Source organism: Dasypus novemcinctus, chromosome 18 (assembly GCF_030445035.2).
Source record: "Dasypus novemcinctus isolate mDasNov1 chromosome 18, mDasNov1.1.hap2, whole genome shotgun sequence".
NCBI classification, from domain to species: domain Eukaryota; kingdom Metazoa; phylum Chordata; class Mammalia; order Cingulata; family Dasypodidae; genus Dasypus; species Dasypus novemcinctus.
This window is the reverse complement of record NC_080690.1, coordinates 60,249,885-60,264,244: the sequence shown is the minus strand read 5'-3', so window position 1 is coordinate 60,264,244 and position 14,360 is coordinate 60,249,885. Positions and strand designations below refer to the sequence as shown.

General features: G+C 48.4%; 1 protein-coding gene and 1 pseudogene across 1 annotated transcript in view; both read left to right on the top strand.

Annotated features, from left to right (window-relative positions):
* Window positions 1-9,459: 9,459 nt before the first annotated feature.
* The window catches only part of FCGBP (Fc gamma binding protein), a 36,810-nt gene continuing 31,909 nt past the window's right edge, over window positions 9,460-14,360 (top strand). Inside the window, exons 1-2 of the mRNA XM_004474022.3 lie at window positions 9,460-9,548; window positions 12,988-13,259. Coding sequence (XP_004474079.2) covers window positions 9,494-9,548; window positions 12,988-13,259 — 327 coding nt within the window. The 5' untranslated portion in view covers window positions 9,460-9,493. The remainder of the gene's footprint in view (window positions 9,549-12,987; window positions 13,260-14,360) is intronic.
* On the top strand, window positions 10,060-12,981 carry LOC131274348 (IgGFc-binding protein pseudogene; annotated as a pseudogene).

Here is a 14,360-nt window from a genome sequence, read left to right as displayed (position 1 = left end):
AATACCCGGGGTTGTATCTACTTTATCTGTCTCTGGGATTCTGCTCAGGTGTGCATAAGGGTGACCCCTCTGATGACCTCCCAGCTCTTTTTTGGAGACTCATAGCTATATAAACTCATTTGTCCTTTCCATTTCCCCCTTGATTCAGGTCAAAAAGCATTTTTAACTCCTGGTGTTATATGTAGACTGAGATATTCTGCTGGTCCAAATTGACCCTTGTATTCGAGGTTATTTTCTAGTTACATCATCAGCTGGTACTTGGTAGTAATCCCTCAGCACCAGGGAGGCTCATCCCCGGGAGTCATGTCCCACGCTGGGGGGAAGGCCATGCATTTACATGCTGAGTTTGGCTTCAAGACTGGCCACATTTGAGCAACACGGAGGCTCTCAGGAGTAACTCTTAGGCACCCTGCAGTCCTAGGCCTTGTTCCTATTTCAGGTGCACAGGCTCACAAGCATAGTCATTAGTATCAAGGGCTCATTGTTGGACCTTCATTCTTTTTTGGTCTTTGCCATTGCACTTGGGCAAATAAGTACTTTAAATGTAAATGGTCTAGATAAATAAAAGGCAGAAATGGTGGAGTAACTGAAAAAAAAAATCATCCAACTATAGATGCAAAAATCCTCAATAAAATATTTAGCGAACTGAATCCAGTAATGTGTAAAAAGAATTATGTCCTACAACCAAGTGGAATTTATTGTAGGAATGGAAGTCTATTTCAACAGAACAGAGAACCCAGAAATAGCCCCCCTAAATATTCCCAGCTGATTTCCACTGACAAATTCAATGGAAGAAGCCCAGTCTTTCAAACAAATGGTACTAGAGCGATTGGACATCCATAAGCAAAACAAATAAACAAAAAACCTTGGCCTAATAAAAAATTAACTCAGAATGGATCACAGATGTAAATGTAAAATGTAAAATTAAAAAAAACTGTTAGAAGACACAAGTCTAGGCAAAGAGTTCTTAAACAGAAACCTAAAGCAAACCCATAAAAGTGAAATTTGATGAATTGGACTTCATCAAATTTCAAATGTTTGCTCTGTGAAAGACCCTGTTTAAAATATGAAAATACAGCTATAGATTGCTGGGGGAAATGTGTGCAAACCACATATCTGACAAAGGACTCATCTATATTGAAGATCCAATTAGAAAATGGGCAAAAGACATGAACAGACATTTCATTGAAGATGATATATAGATGGCACATAAGTACATGAAAAGATGTTCAATATTAGTAGCCATTGGTCAAATGCAAATTACAACCACATATATTGGAGAGTGGTTATAGCTCAGTGGTTGAGTGCCTGCTTCCCATATACTAGTCTCAGGATCAATCCCCAATACCTCCTAAAAATAAAAACAAAACAAAATCTTTACACACCTATTAGAATGGCTAAAATGAAGGAAAAACAAACACACACCAAGTACTGGCAAGGATGTGGAGAAACTGGACCTCTCATACATTGTTGCTGAGAATATAAAATGGTACAGCCACTGTGGAAAATAGTATGGAGGGTTCTTATAAAGCTAAACATGCACTTAAGATATGGCCCAGCAATTGCTCATGGCATCTTTATTCATAATAGCACAAAACTGGAAACAACCCAAATGTCCTCCAGTGGGTGGTTAGTTAAAAAAAAAAAAAAAAAAGGAAAAGGAATGAAATCTTTACAATTTGGATGAATCTCAAAATCATCCTGAGTTTTAAAAAAGGCTAATCGCTAAAGGTTACATTTATTTATTTAACCTTCTTGAGATGGGAATAGGATAGAGACGGGGAATGGATTAATGGGCACCAGGTTGCCAGTAGTTAGGGATGAGGAGAAGAGGGCTATAAAGAGGTAGCACAAAGAGATATAAAATGGATGAAATCCGGGAATCGGATTTGGCTCAACTGATAGAGCATCCGCCTACCACATAAGAGGTCCAGGGTTCAAACCCCGGGCCTCCTGACCTGTGTGGTAAGCTGGCCCACGCACAGCGCTGATGTGCGAAAGGAGTGCCTGCTATGCAGGGGTGTTCCCTGCATAGGGGAGCCCTGCGTGCAAGGAATGTGCCCTTCAAGGAGAGGTGCCCCACACAAAAAAAGTGCAGCTTGCCCAAGAGTGGCATCGCACACATGGACAGCTGATGCAGCAAGATGATGCAACAAAAAAAGAGACACAGATTCCCAGTGCTGCTAACAAGGATGCAAGTGGACAAAAGAAGAATACACAGCAAATGGACAATGGGGGGGGGACGAAGGGGAGAGAAATAATTTAAAAATTAATCAGAAAAAAAAAGGATGAAAACTGAATAAAGTATAGATTGTATCAATGTCACTTTCTTGGTTTTGATGTTGCACTATAGTATGTAAGGTCTATTTTTTCTTAGAGAAGTTATGGGTTTATAGAACAATCATGCATAAAATGTAGGATTCTTACAAGTATGAAAACTCTTACCATTAGGGAAAACTAGGTGAAAGGTACATGGGACCTATCTCAACTATTTCTCAACTTCTTGTGAATCTATAGTTATTTCAAAATAAAAAAAGTTTAAAAACCAATAACTGAAAAAATTAATAGGTTAGTTTAGCAAGTTTCCAATTTTCAGAAGAAAGTGACTGTTTTATCAACCAGACTAGTTAGAAAATGAAATTTTAAAAAGATTTAAGTAGCATAAAAATATAAAATGCTTGGGAGTAAATCTCCTGAAAGTTATTCAAGACTTTTTCATAGCAAGCAAAAAAACATTGGGATAAATTAAAGAAGACAAAGAGATGGATCTACACTGTGCTCAGAGGTTGGAAGGTATTGATTCTATTAATTGTAAAGACCTCAGTTCTTCCCAAATTGACCTAGAGGTTCAATGCAATCCCAACTCAAGTCCCAGCTTTTTGGGGATATGTGTATGTAAGTGCTGACAAATTTATTCAGTAATGTATACGGAAATACCAAAGACTCAGGAGAGGTAAGACATTGTTAAAGAACAAGATGAGTTAACTATAAGGCCGTGGTAAGTAAGACAGTATGGAATTACTGCAAGGATCGACAAATAGACCGATGGAACAGAACAGAGTCCAGGAACGGTCATTGCATATATGAGGGGTCAGCAAACTTTTTCGGTAAAGAGCCAGATAATAAATATTTAGGCTCTGTGGGCCGTAAGGTCTCTGTTGCAACAACTCCATTCATTGCAACTACTCCAGTCATAACAGCCATTGACAATAGCAAATGAATGGATGTGGCTGTGTTCCAAAAATACTTTAATTAAGGAAACAGACGATGGGCTGGATGTGGTCCATGGGCCATAGTTTGCGGATCCTTGGCATATATAGTTGCTTGGTTTAAAATAAAAGTGCACCTGAGTCCAGGCTCCACATCAGCAGGAACCTGCCCCAAGCTGCCTTACCACGTGGACCACTGGGACCTTGCCCCAGGGGAGATTGGAAGGGGCCTGAAGCTGGGTGTGAACCATCAACCAGGAGGCCTCAGGTGACCTCTGATGTGGCAGAATCAATGCCTCATTAGCCATGGGGGATTTTATCCAGTTCCACCCATGGTGCCAGACTCGTCTTCCCCCAGTTGTGATAGAATAGCAAGAGGGTTTTACACTCTGTCAGGTAGTGTTGCCAGATTTTGTCTAGGTTCTTTTTGTTGTTGTTGTTGTTGTTGTCGTCGTCTAGGTTCTTGACCATGGTGCAGAAATGAATTTCAGGAGCACCTCAGGTGAGTTAGGCCAGTCATTTATTCAGGTAGGGAGGGAAGAGAAATGGAAGAAAATAACAGACCATGGGTCAAGGTAAAGAGGAAGGGGCTGAAAAGTGATAAAGCAGGCTGATTTACAGACTACAATTCCTCATTACAGATGATAATAAATGCCCAAGTTTTACTTATGTGTTGATCCATATGGGAGGAGAAGGTGGCTAGAATTGGGGTCCAAAGTGGGGGAGAGCAAGTTCAGGCCTTGCACCTGCTTTTTGAACCATTAATTATCCCACCCCTTTGCTAATGTCAGGGGAGGGGTTCCAACTCTTTACTGTTTTGATTGATTACCTCACCCATCAATCCTCTGGAAGGCCCAATGATAGAGTTCTTGGGGAATATCCAGGGCTTCTCCTGGCTTCTGGAGGAAATCTTGTTCTGAATGGCAGAATCTTGCGGGGGGGGGGGGGGGGGTCTTTCAGCAGGCATCTTGGGGCTATAGATGTTCACGTGGACTTCTCACCAGGTTCCAGATCCATCTATTGATTCCCTAGCTTACCTGTCAGCTTCAGTAGGATCTACTGCCCTTAAGCAGCAGGAAGTAACTACAGAAGAATGATCATCACCCCACAGCATCCCCTTAAGAATAAGGGCATGAACTCTCTGAGGGGGGAGTTGAGGCAGGTTACTACAGGGAAATGAGGAGAAGATGAGCTACAACATGGCTGGGGGATCCAGCCAAGACCTTGACCTTGACCGTGAGGTCTCAGCTGGGACTCTTTCCAGGTAAGGTAACCAGCAACAGCTGGGCCCCTCCCCTTAGCATTGGCAAGGGGAGGAGTAATCAATAGTTTAATAAAGGTAACCCCAAAAGCCAAATCCCTCTCTCTGCCAAGAGGATACCACATCAAATCTCGTTGCATATTTCCATCTTTCCATTTCTCAGCAAGCTCTGTTCTTTCCCCCATTTCACTGGCCTAACATAAAAAATAAAAAAAAAGTGGCACTGCAGAGCAGCAAGGAAATGATAATCTTTTCAAAAAATGGTGCTGGGGCAATTGAATATCTTGGAAAAAATTAAACTAAACCCCAATCTCACAACTTACACAAAAGCAATTCTAGACCAATTGTGGATCTAAATGTGAAAGACAAAACAATAAAGTTTCTAGAAGATATAAAATATCTTCTCTGACCTTGGCAAGGATTACTTAACCAGACAGTGATAAAATAGGCTATATTAAAATTAAGAATGTTTTAAATCATTAAGAAAATGAAAAGACAAGTCACAGTGTGGGAGAAATATTTCCAAGACATAAAACCAACAAAGGGCTAGTATCCAGAATAAATAAAGAATTCATACAGATGACTAAGAAAAAGAAAGACACCTCGATAGGAAAATGGGTAAGAGACTTGAATAAATATATTCCCAAAACCACAATCACACAATTTAGTACATTACCAAAACCACAAAATCACACAAAAAGGAGAGCCAAACAGCCAATAAATATATGAAAAGGCTCAGCCTCGTTAGTAATTAAGGAAATGCAAATTACAATTATATAACACCTCCAGATTTGCTCAAAGCACAAAGAACAAGGCCTTGAAGTGGTAACCAGAGAACGATGAAAAAACACTCATACGCTGCTTGCGGGGGTGCAAATTGGCACAACAGTCTTGAAACCTGGTAGTGTCTGCTAAAGCTGAGCCCGAAGACCTGGCAATTCCATGACTAGAAGGAAATGAAGCACAAGTGAACCAAAAGACAGTGTTCATTAGTCTAAACTGACAGCAAAAATAAAAGAAAATAAATAAATAAATAAATAAACTGACAGCAGTCCAAATGCTCAACAGCAAGAGTGTAGTTTTAAACACAAACAAGTACCATCAAGTGATGAAAACGTAATTACAGTTATGTGAACAAGGATAAGATTGAGTGAAAGGCGCCAGATACAAAACAACAGAGACTTAGGATTCCATTTACGTCAAATTCAAAAACAGGCAGAATAACCCGTGATGTTAGAAGCCACAATCACACTCAACCTCAGGAAGATAAGGCGTGGAGCCGATAGCGACAGGCAAGGCTTATAATGAGGACTTCTGAGGAACCAAAAACGTTCTCTTTCTCAAGGTAGCTGAAAGTCATAAGGGTGTGTTCATTTTTTCTTTTTTCTTTTTTCATTTTTTATTTTCTTTTTTGTTTTGTTTTCCTTTTTTAGTCTATTTTTTGTTTTCTTTTTTTCTTTTTTAGTCTTTTGGGTTTTTTTAATCTATTTTATCTTTTTATTATATTTTTGTTTTGTTTTTTCTTTATTTTTTCTTTCTATTCTTTGCTCTATTGGGTATGTTCATTTTGAGATAATCCCATGAGCTGTATAAATTTATTTGTGCCCCTTTTTATATATGTATTTTATTTCATTAAAACAATTAAAAATATACCTATTAATCATACTACAATGGTTGTCTATAAGGAGGAAATGGAAATAGAAAATGAGGATAAAAGGAAATAAACAGATGGGGAGGTGGGTGGACAGATGAGATGGGAGTGCCCTGAGAAGAGCTCTAGAATCTTGGACAGTAGGCACTATCTCCGGGTGACTATTTAAGTCTGAATTAATTTAAATCAAAATTAAGTTAAAATTTCAGTTCCTCAGGTGCTTCAGTCACATTTCAAGGGCTCAGTAGCCACATATACCTATTCCTGACTGTATTACATGGAATATAGAACATTTTTATCATCACAGAAAGTTCTATTAGACGGCGCTGCTCTAAGTGGCTCAGTATAGGTGGACATGGATGAAATCTTCCAGAGAGCGGGAGGAGTCAAGAGAAAGAAGCAGAGAGAGACTCTGAGAATCACCAAAGTTAAAGGGAAGATTACAGGAAACAGACTAAACTTGTACAAGATCCAGAAGGGAGTGATATCATGGAAGCTAAGGGATTAGAAACTTTCAAGGAGGAAGTGTTAACGGCGAATGTTACAGAGAGGAACTAGAGCCAAGTGGCAAGTAACAGGCCATTGGAGAGTTTAGCAAAACATTTCCAGTGCACATGGAATTCAGACTGCGGTGGGTAAACAAGCACAGGCAGGAGCACAGATGTACCAGGACCCCCTGTGTCCATGAAGTGAGGAAGTAGATAACCAGCGCCATAGAGGAGGCATAAAAGAGATCCGCTTCCGCTTGGGTTCTCAGGAGAATGACTCAAGCAAACGGTGAGGTCCAGGTTCCTGAAGCATGGAACGAGTGGGTGGACTGTGGGGAGGGGCATTCCAAGAGGAAGGGGCTGCATGGGTGATGGCACAGAGGGTAGAGCTTGCAGGGCGGAAGGTGCAGGAAACGGGACGATCACCCTTGAGATAATCCTGCCAAGAGTCTGGACTCAAATTCATAGGGACAGGAAGCCTGGAATGTTCTTGAGCAGGAGAGGAGCAAGATGAACCTCTGGGAAGTTAGTGTGGCAGTTTACGCAAGGTGCAGGAGTTCCTTATAGGAGTGGAGAGAACCCTCATGGGATCCAAAACATGAAGGAATGCAGTTAGAAATGAGCAGCAAACTGAATTTAGCTGGAGAGAGTCCCCCTGTGCCCTGGGTTTGTAAACCCGGGCAGGCCAGGGGGTCCCAGGCATCCGGGATGGCACAACCAGCACAGATCCCGCCCCTCCTGCCACAGGGAGAGGCAAAAAGGCTCAGACAAACAAATGCCCCTTGTTTGGGCTCAAAGTAGGGCTGTCGGTGGCGGGATGGGTGTGGTTTCTCTGACCATAAGGAAATGTCCCCAGAGAATGTTTCCGGGGTCACCAGTGGGGTTTCTGAGAATAGGTACGGTGGGGTAGGGCACAGGGATACGTCATACCTCAAACACACACCCCTTGGGCTCCGAAAAGAGTGAGAAAGAAGGTCCCAGTGGTAGGTGTCCAGAGACTGGCAAGCACAGGGTCTACTCTGTGAGATGTCCCACCAACATGCCATTTCCAGGAGCCTCAGCTACAGAAAGCAGCACGGAGGGGTGTCAGAGCAGGGCGCATCTCTCCAGGGTCAACCAGGGAGATCCCGAGGCTTAGAGGAGACTGAGGGTCAGAGCCATCCCTGAAGCTCACTCTAATTCTCAGCCTCCCCACCCCTCAGTTCTCGAAGTGTCTCAGACTACAAGATGGGGATCTGACCTAAAGGCTTTGGCCATTTCCTTCCCAGGAATCCTGGCATCTCTTCCCCCCAGGGGCCCAAGCATCCGTCCCCTGGAAAGCACCCACTCCCCTGGGGTCCCCCACCCCTGCCTGCTTCTCCTTATCTCTGGCACTTATCCCGCCTCCTGTTTACTCACTTCATTTTCCTGGTTGACTTTGGGTCCCAGTCAACTCTGAGCCTTTATCTTTCCTTGTGCCCTGGCAGGGGGGTGGGGGGGAGACAAAAGCCCCCACCCACCCTGGCCACTCAGGGACCCTGGGCTCAGTGATAAGAGGACAGGAGCCCGGGGGTTGGCATCTGCTGGGGCATTAACCTGGAGGTAACTCCAGGCTCTGCAACTGCTGGGTCCCGGGAGACTCCCCAGCAGACAATGAGTCTGACTTGTCTCAGAAATCGTACACCACCTTTTAGCCGGCTCCTTTTCTGTTCCCCCTGTGTGACCCGGACCCCCGTCTCCCATCCCAGTAGAACTCTGGGGCAGTGGTCACCCAAAAGCTGTCCAGCTAGGCCCTTTTGAGAGGGAAAGAAATAAACCTCCCCAGGAAGTGGATCTGAGAGTCTGTGTGGAACCAGGAACCGGAGGCCTCCGCCCCTCTTCACACATAGCCCCAGCCATCAGTTCCCACTCTGCCCCCCTGCCTAACCCTCCCCCAAGAGCCTGCCTCCCATGTACATGGTCTTTGAGAGTTTACAGAGAGCCCCTGGGAGGTAAATAAGCCCAGTGAAGCTAGTTGGATGTGCCCATTCCACAGATGAGGAGACAGGGGGCCCTGGTGGACCAGGGATGGAAGTGGGGGTGTTATGTCCCACCCCACCATCCTGGGTCAGGACCTCAGATTCCTGCTCCATCCCCCAGGCACCTGGCCCTCAGCTGTGCCCAGAAACAGGATGTGGGTGGCTGGGAAGCAGGGGACAGCCCTTGGGGGTTGGGGAGCAGCCAGGACCCGGATACAGGTCCTGTCTGGTGTTCCTGGCAAAAGCCAGCAAGCAAGACCAAACGCTGTCTCCACCATCTCCTTCCAGGGACCCTGGCCCTCAGCACCCTGCTCCCCAGCTGTCTCCCTTAGGGACACCACCCTGCCAGCACTGTGTTTCCAGGAGGCTCCCAGGGCACGGCCACCAGCTGTTCTCACACCCCTCCCAGGACCCAGGTGTCCAGGCTTGCTCCCCACCCTGCCCAGGTCCTCGGGCCTCCCTAGTCTTTCTGAGCCCTAAAACCAGCAGACGCTGGGAAGTTGGCACCATCTGCCTGGCAGCTGGCCCAGGGTGTGGCCTGAGGAGCCACGAAACTCCACTATAAAGCCCAGCCCATGGGTGGCCCTGCAGCTCCAGGGACCTGCAGGTAAGAACGGATGGGGTCCCCTTTGGCAGTGGGACATCAGGCCCCCTCCTCTCCCCCCCGCCCCAGGCCTCCCCATCCTACCCCAAACCCACTGGACCTCCGGTTCTCTACCCTTGTCCTTGGATCCTACCCTCCCTACCACCCCCCAGATTCCCTGAACAGCCAGCTCCCCCCCACACTGGCCCTTGGCCACTGGACCCTTGGGTCCTCTCCCGGATGTGGTCTCCAGTGGAGGGGGGCGGCAGACCAGCCTGCTCTGACCCTGTCTCTCCCCACAGACATGGGTTCGTGGTGGAGCTGGTGGGTGCTCTGGGCCGGAGCAGCCCTACTGTGGGGTAAGTCTCTCTGTGTCCTTGCCTGGATCTGAGGACCCTGCCTGCCTGATCAGCACCCTCCATCTGTGCCCCCCCGCCCCCACAAGCCCAGCTCCCCAGTGTCACCCCCAGGCCAGCTGAGATGGGAGAGGGGCCCTGGGGTTCTTCAGAGAAACGTGGTGGAATTCACCCTCTCTCTCTGCTCTTGGGGGAGGCCGGTGAAAACCTCAGGCCCCAAAGTCAAGTGTGCTAGAACTACCACTTTCTTGGTTTTCTGCAGCTCAGCTCACCTCAGCTTTTCAATGTTGAGACTTCATTCTGCTGGGGTGATGGAAAATTTTAGTAACATCATTTTTTGGAGGGTTTTGTCCTCAGTTCTCCCAAGGTTGTGCCCCTGCCTAGTCTCAGGCAGAAACAAAGGACTGGGGGAGGGGTCCTCCAGTCACCCTCCATCTAGGTGGCGTTGAAACGCCCACTGTCCCGGCCCTCCCACCCCACTGCCCAGCCCCGTGGGATGCTGGGATGATGTTCATGGCCCCTCTTGGTCTGCAGGCAGGCCTTCTGTGGCCCTCACCTCTCCGAGACTGTTTAGCCTCTCCCTCTCTCTCCTCTCAGCCTTGGGGAATCTCTTCCTGGTTGGGGTGCGTAGACTTCCGGGAGACATTTTGTTCCTACTCCCAGAATCCCCTTCTTCCTTAGCCCGGTCACACAGACCCTCACGACTTGTGGAGACAGACAACACAACCGGGCAGCTGAGTCCAGTCAGACTGGGCCCCAAAGCGCTTAAAACAATTTTGGGCTGGAGATTTCACACGAGAAGTCGGATTGTTAGCTTCTCTTGAAAAAGATACAGCATTAAAAAAAAAAACACAAAACCTGAGGCCACACCCTTCCTCAAAACAGTAGGCCAGTAGCAGTCACCCTCTTCGGAGGGCACGTGAGCGCGTCTCACGCCTCTGCACCCCTGGCGCGGCCAGCAGCGCTCGAGTGTGAGACATCTGTCTGCGTTGTCCAGGCTTTTGGAAAACAAAAGCCAGAAAGGCTTGCGGGTAGGTAAATCCTGCATGACGATCAGCAAAGGAAAGAAGAGAGAGGGCAACCCCGGAGTCGGTACCGTGTTCGTGTCATTCAGGCCTCAGGCGAGGGCTTGGCCCTCTGAAGGGGACGGCTGGAGAGATGGACCCTCCGCTGTGGTCTCTCACTCCAGGGCTGACCCAGGAGGCCACGGGGGAGGAATTCCTCACAGCCTTCCTGCAGAACTACCTGAGCGGATACAGCGAGGCCCAGCTCCGCCTCCTGGTCGCCTCTCTGTCTGACAGCCCCGCCTCAGTCTCGGTCCTCAGCAGGGCCGACGGCACCTCGCAGACGCTCACGGTGAAGCCCGGGCAGTCGGCTGTGGTCAACATCAGCTCCAAGGCTGAGATGACCGGCAGCGGCATCTTCCAGCATGCGGTCGTGGTCCGCTCTGACCGCCCCATCTCCGTGCAGTCCGTAAACAGTAAGCCCAGCACAGCGGAGCTGACCCTGCTGTGGCCCGTCCACGCCCTGGGCACGGAGTACTTTGTGCTCACACCCCCCGGCGCCTCATTTGGTAACGTCTATGAGTTTGCCGTGGTGGCCGGGCCAGCAGGTGCCTCGGTCAGTGTCCAGCTGAAGGGGTCCGTGACATTCCAGGGCAAGCTCTACCCATCGGGCAGTGCCCTGAGTGTGACTCTGGAGCCCTATGCTGTGGCGCAGCTACAGAGCACAGCTGACCTCTCGGGGTCCAAGGTCACGGCCAGCCGGCCAGTGGCTGTCCTCAGTGGCCACACCTGTGCCGTGAAACACACGCGCTGCAACCACGTGGTAGAGCAGCTGCTGCCCACGTCCGCCTGGGGGACCCGCTACGTGGTGCCCTCTCTGGTCGCCCAGGCCCGCTATGATCTGGTCTACGTCGTTACCAGTCAGGCCACGAAGCTGACCTACAACCAGGGGGGCACCGCCGGCTCCCGCGGGCTGCAGATGGGTGACGTGGCCAACTTTGAGATCCAGCCGTTCCGTCCACTCTACCTGTCCTCAGACGTGGGCATCCAGGTCCTGCTGTTTGGCACGGGTGCCACGATAGGCCAACTCACCTACGATCCCTACCTGGCCCTGGTCCCGGACGTGGCAGCCTACTGCCCCGCCTACGTGGTCCAGGGTATGCCAGACTCTCACGGCCCTGGTGGTGGCAGAGACGAAGGCGACCAGTGGGCTGGCCATGGATGGGCAGGCGCTGGGAGCCAAGCTCTCCTGGACGGCCGTGCCAGGCAGTGAGTTCTCGTATGCTCAGGTGGACCTTGGCACTGCCGGCCGCATCCACAAGGCCAAGGCCTCTACCGACTTCGGCATGCTCACCTTCGGGCTGGCCCCCGCTGTGGGCTACGGGACAGCAGCTGCCTGCCAGAGTGAGTGATGGGCAATGACCCCTGGCTCGCCCTGGCCACCTGGGAACCCTTCTGTACCCTCGCTCACTCTTTCCTCTTTGCCACGCACCTGCTCCTCTGTGGCTTCCTGGCTTTAGCTGGGCTGCCCCCCCATCTCGATCCTCATTGTCATTCCTTCCTGGAGGCAAACATTTGTAACACACTTCAAGGAGCAGCTGGCGAGTGACTAACGCTGTTTGAGGGGTAAGCTGTCGATATGAGGGTCAGATGCCAAGAGACTTTGCAGACGGGGAAGTGGGTGGAGGAAGGGCTGTTTTCTTTTTCTGTGCCCCCCCCCCAAGGCAGGACCCTAGACACTAGGGGTTCCCAGAGGTCACCTTACTTCAAGAACCACTTTGGACTTGAATAGTGAGGACAATTCAGGTAGACTAGGTGAGGGGTGGGTGATTGATTATAATAAGTAACACTCCATTAACACCTGGATTCAGTTCCAAACACTGCCTGGGTTTTAACTTATTTAAACCTGACACCACTGTATTACAAACAAGGAAACTGAGGCACAGGATGTTTGAATATCTTGCCATCATATAATTGGTTGAGCCAGGACTGGAATCTTCACAGCCTGACACCACATTCTTTTCCACTCTACAGAACTGCTTCTGTCTTCCATTTTCTGCTCTTAAAAACAAACAAACAACAAAAACACCACCCGTCCCTAGTCTTTTAACTGGGGAGGTAGGCACATGGGAGCGGGGACAGGGAGACAGGGAGAGAACAAACACAAATGAAGATTTCAATAACTGCTCGTGCACTCCTATTCTGCCTTCCTGCATTCAGAGCTGAGCTGTGCTGCAGGAAACAAAACTTTTAACAGGGTAGCTCCCTCTCTGTGAGATTCTCGACCTCAGTTTCCCCACCCCAAAAATGGACGATTGTGAGCGAACTCCCCGGAACGCCCCCGGCCAGAAGATCCAGGATTCCTCCCCTTCCCTTCCCACCCCCTCCGTGGACACAGCTGACTTTTCTCCCTTTCCACCCCCGCCTCCCCTCCCCAGCCAAGCAATCCCAGCAGGAGCCCCTAGCCACCTGCCGCGCCCAGGGTGACCCCCATTATACCACCTTCGACGGGCGCCGCTATGACTTGATGGGCACGTGCTCCTACACGCTGGCAGAGCTGTGCAGCTTTGACCAAAGCCTGCCCGCCTTCATCGTGGAGGCCAAGAACGAGCACCGGGGCAGCCGCCGCGTCTCCTACGTGGGCTTGGTCACCGTGCGCGCCTACAGCCACACCGTGTCGCTGGCCCGTGGGGAGGTTGGCTTCGCCCGGGTGAGTGTCCAGAGGCTTCGGGTCTTAATGCCTTCAAAAGCGGAGGCAGAGCCCGGGTGTCAGACCCCAAACCCGAGCCCTTTGCTTGGGATGGAGGGTGCAGGGAAGCGAGCTAAAGAAGGGGCAAGGAGCGATTTGAAATTCAGTAGCAGAACCTTAAAATACTTTTTACCTGCAGTTTCACTTCTAGAAAGTTTAAAGATGCATAGAGATGTGGTTATATACAAAAAAAGGAAAAAGACAGCATATGCCAAGATGGTTTATGGAAAATAAGGGGGGGAGACACTATCTAAATGTCCAACAATGGGGGATTTTTAAAGTGAAATTCCTACATTTATTGAGCACCTGCTATGAGCCGGATAGGTTTCTTAGCACTTAACGTGCATTAATGCATTGAATGCTGATAACTCTGTGGTGGTAGGCACTAGTATTAACACTTTCAGGTGAGTAAACTGAGGCTGAGAGAGGTGAGTGACTTCCCAAGGGCTTAGAGATAGGAAGGACCTGAGCTGTGAGCAAAGCAGGCTGATCCTGAATCCCTATTCTTAATCCCCACAGCTGTTCTGCCTCTGGTAAATGAATCACTACTCAGCCAATACAAAGAGCAGGCTAAGGCAATTACTGCCCCCCTATCGTGTTATTGTGAAAATGTTCAAACATCCAGAAAAGTGAAAAATTGTACAGTGAACAGTCATATGCCCATCACCTAGATTCTATGGGTAACATTTCACTCTTGTTCCTTTGTCACACATCCATCCCTCAGTCCCTTCAACAGTCCCTCTCATTTTTTGATACACATAAAAGTTTCAGACACTTCACCCCTAAACACCTCAACATGTATATCACTAACTAGAAAAGGGGGGGGGGTGGCTTTGTACAAGCGTGTTTTGAAAAATACCTATACACACCCACTGTTGATGGTAACTAATCACGAACGCAAATTTGAATCGAATCTATATTGATCAGCGTTACACCAAAAGTATTTTGCTGTCATTAAACATTTGACATGATCATAAACTTAAAGGGTGCATTATATGGAGGTTTTTTTCGGAGGCACCGGGGATTGAACCCAGTACCTCCTACATAAGAAGCAGGCATTCA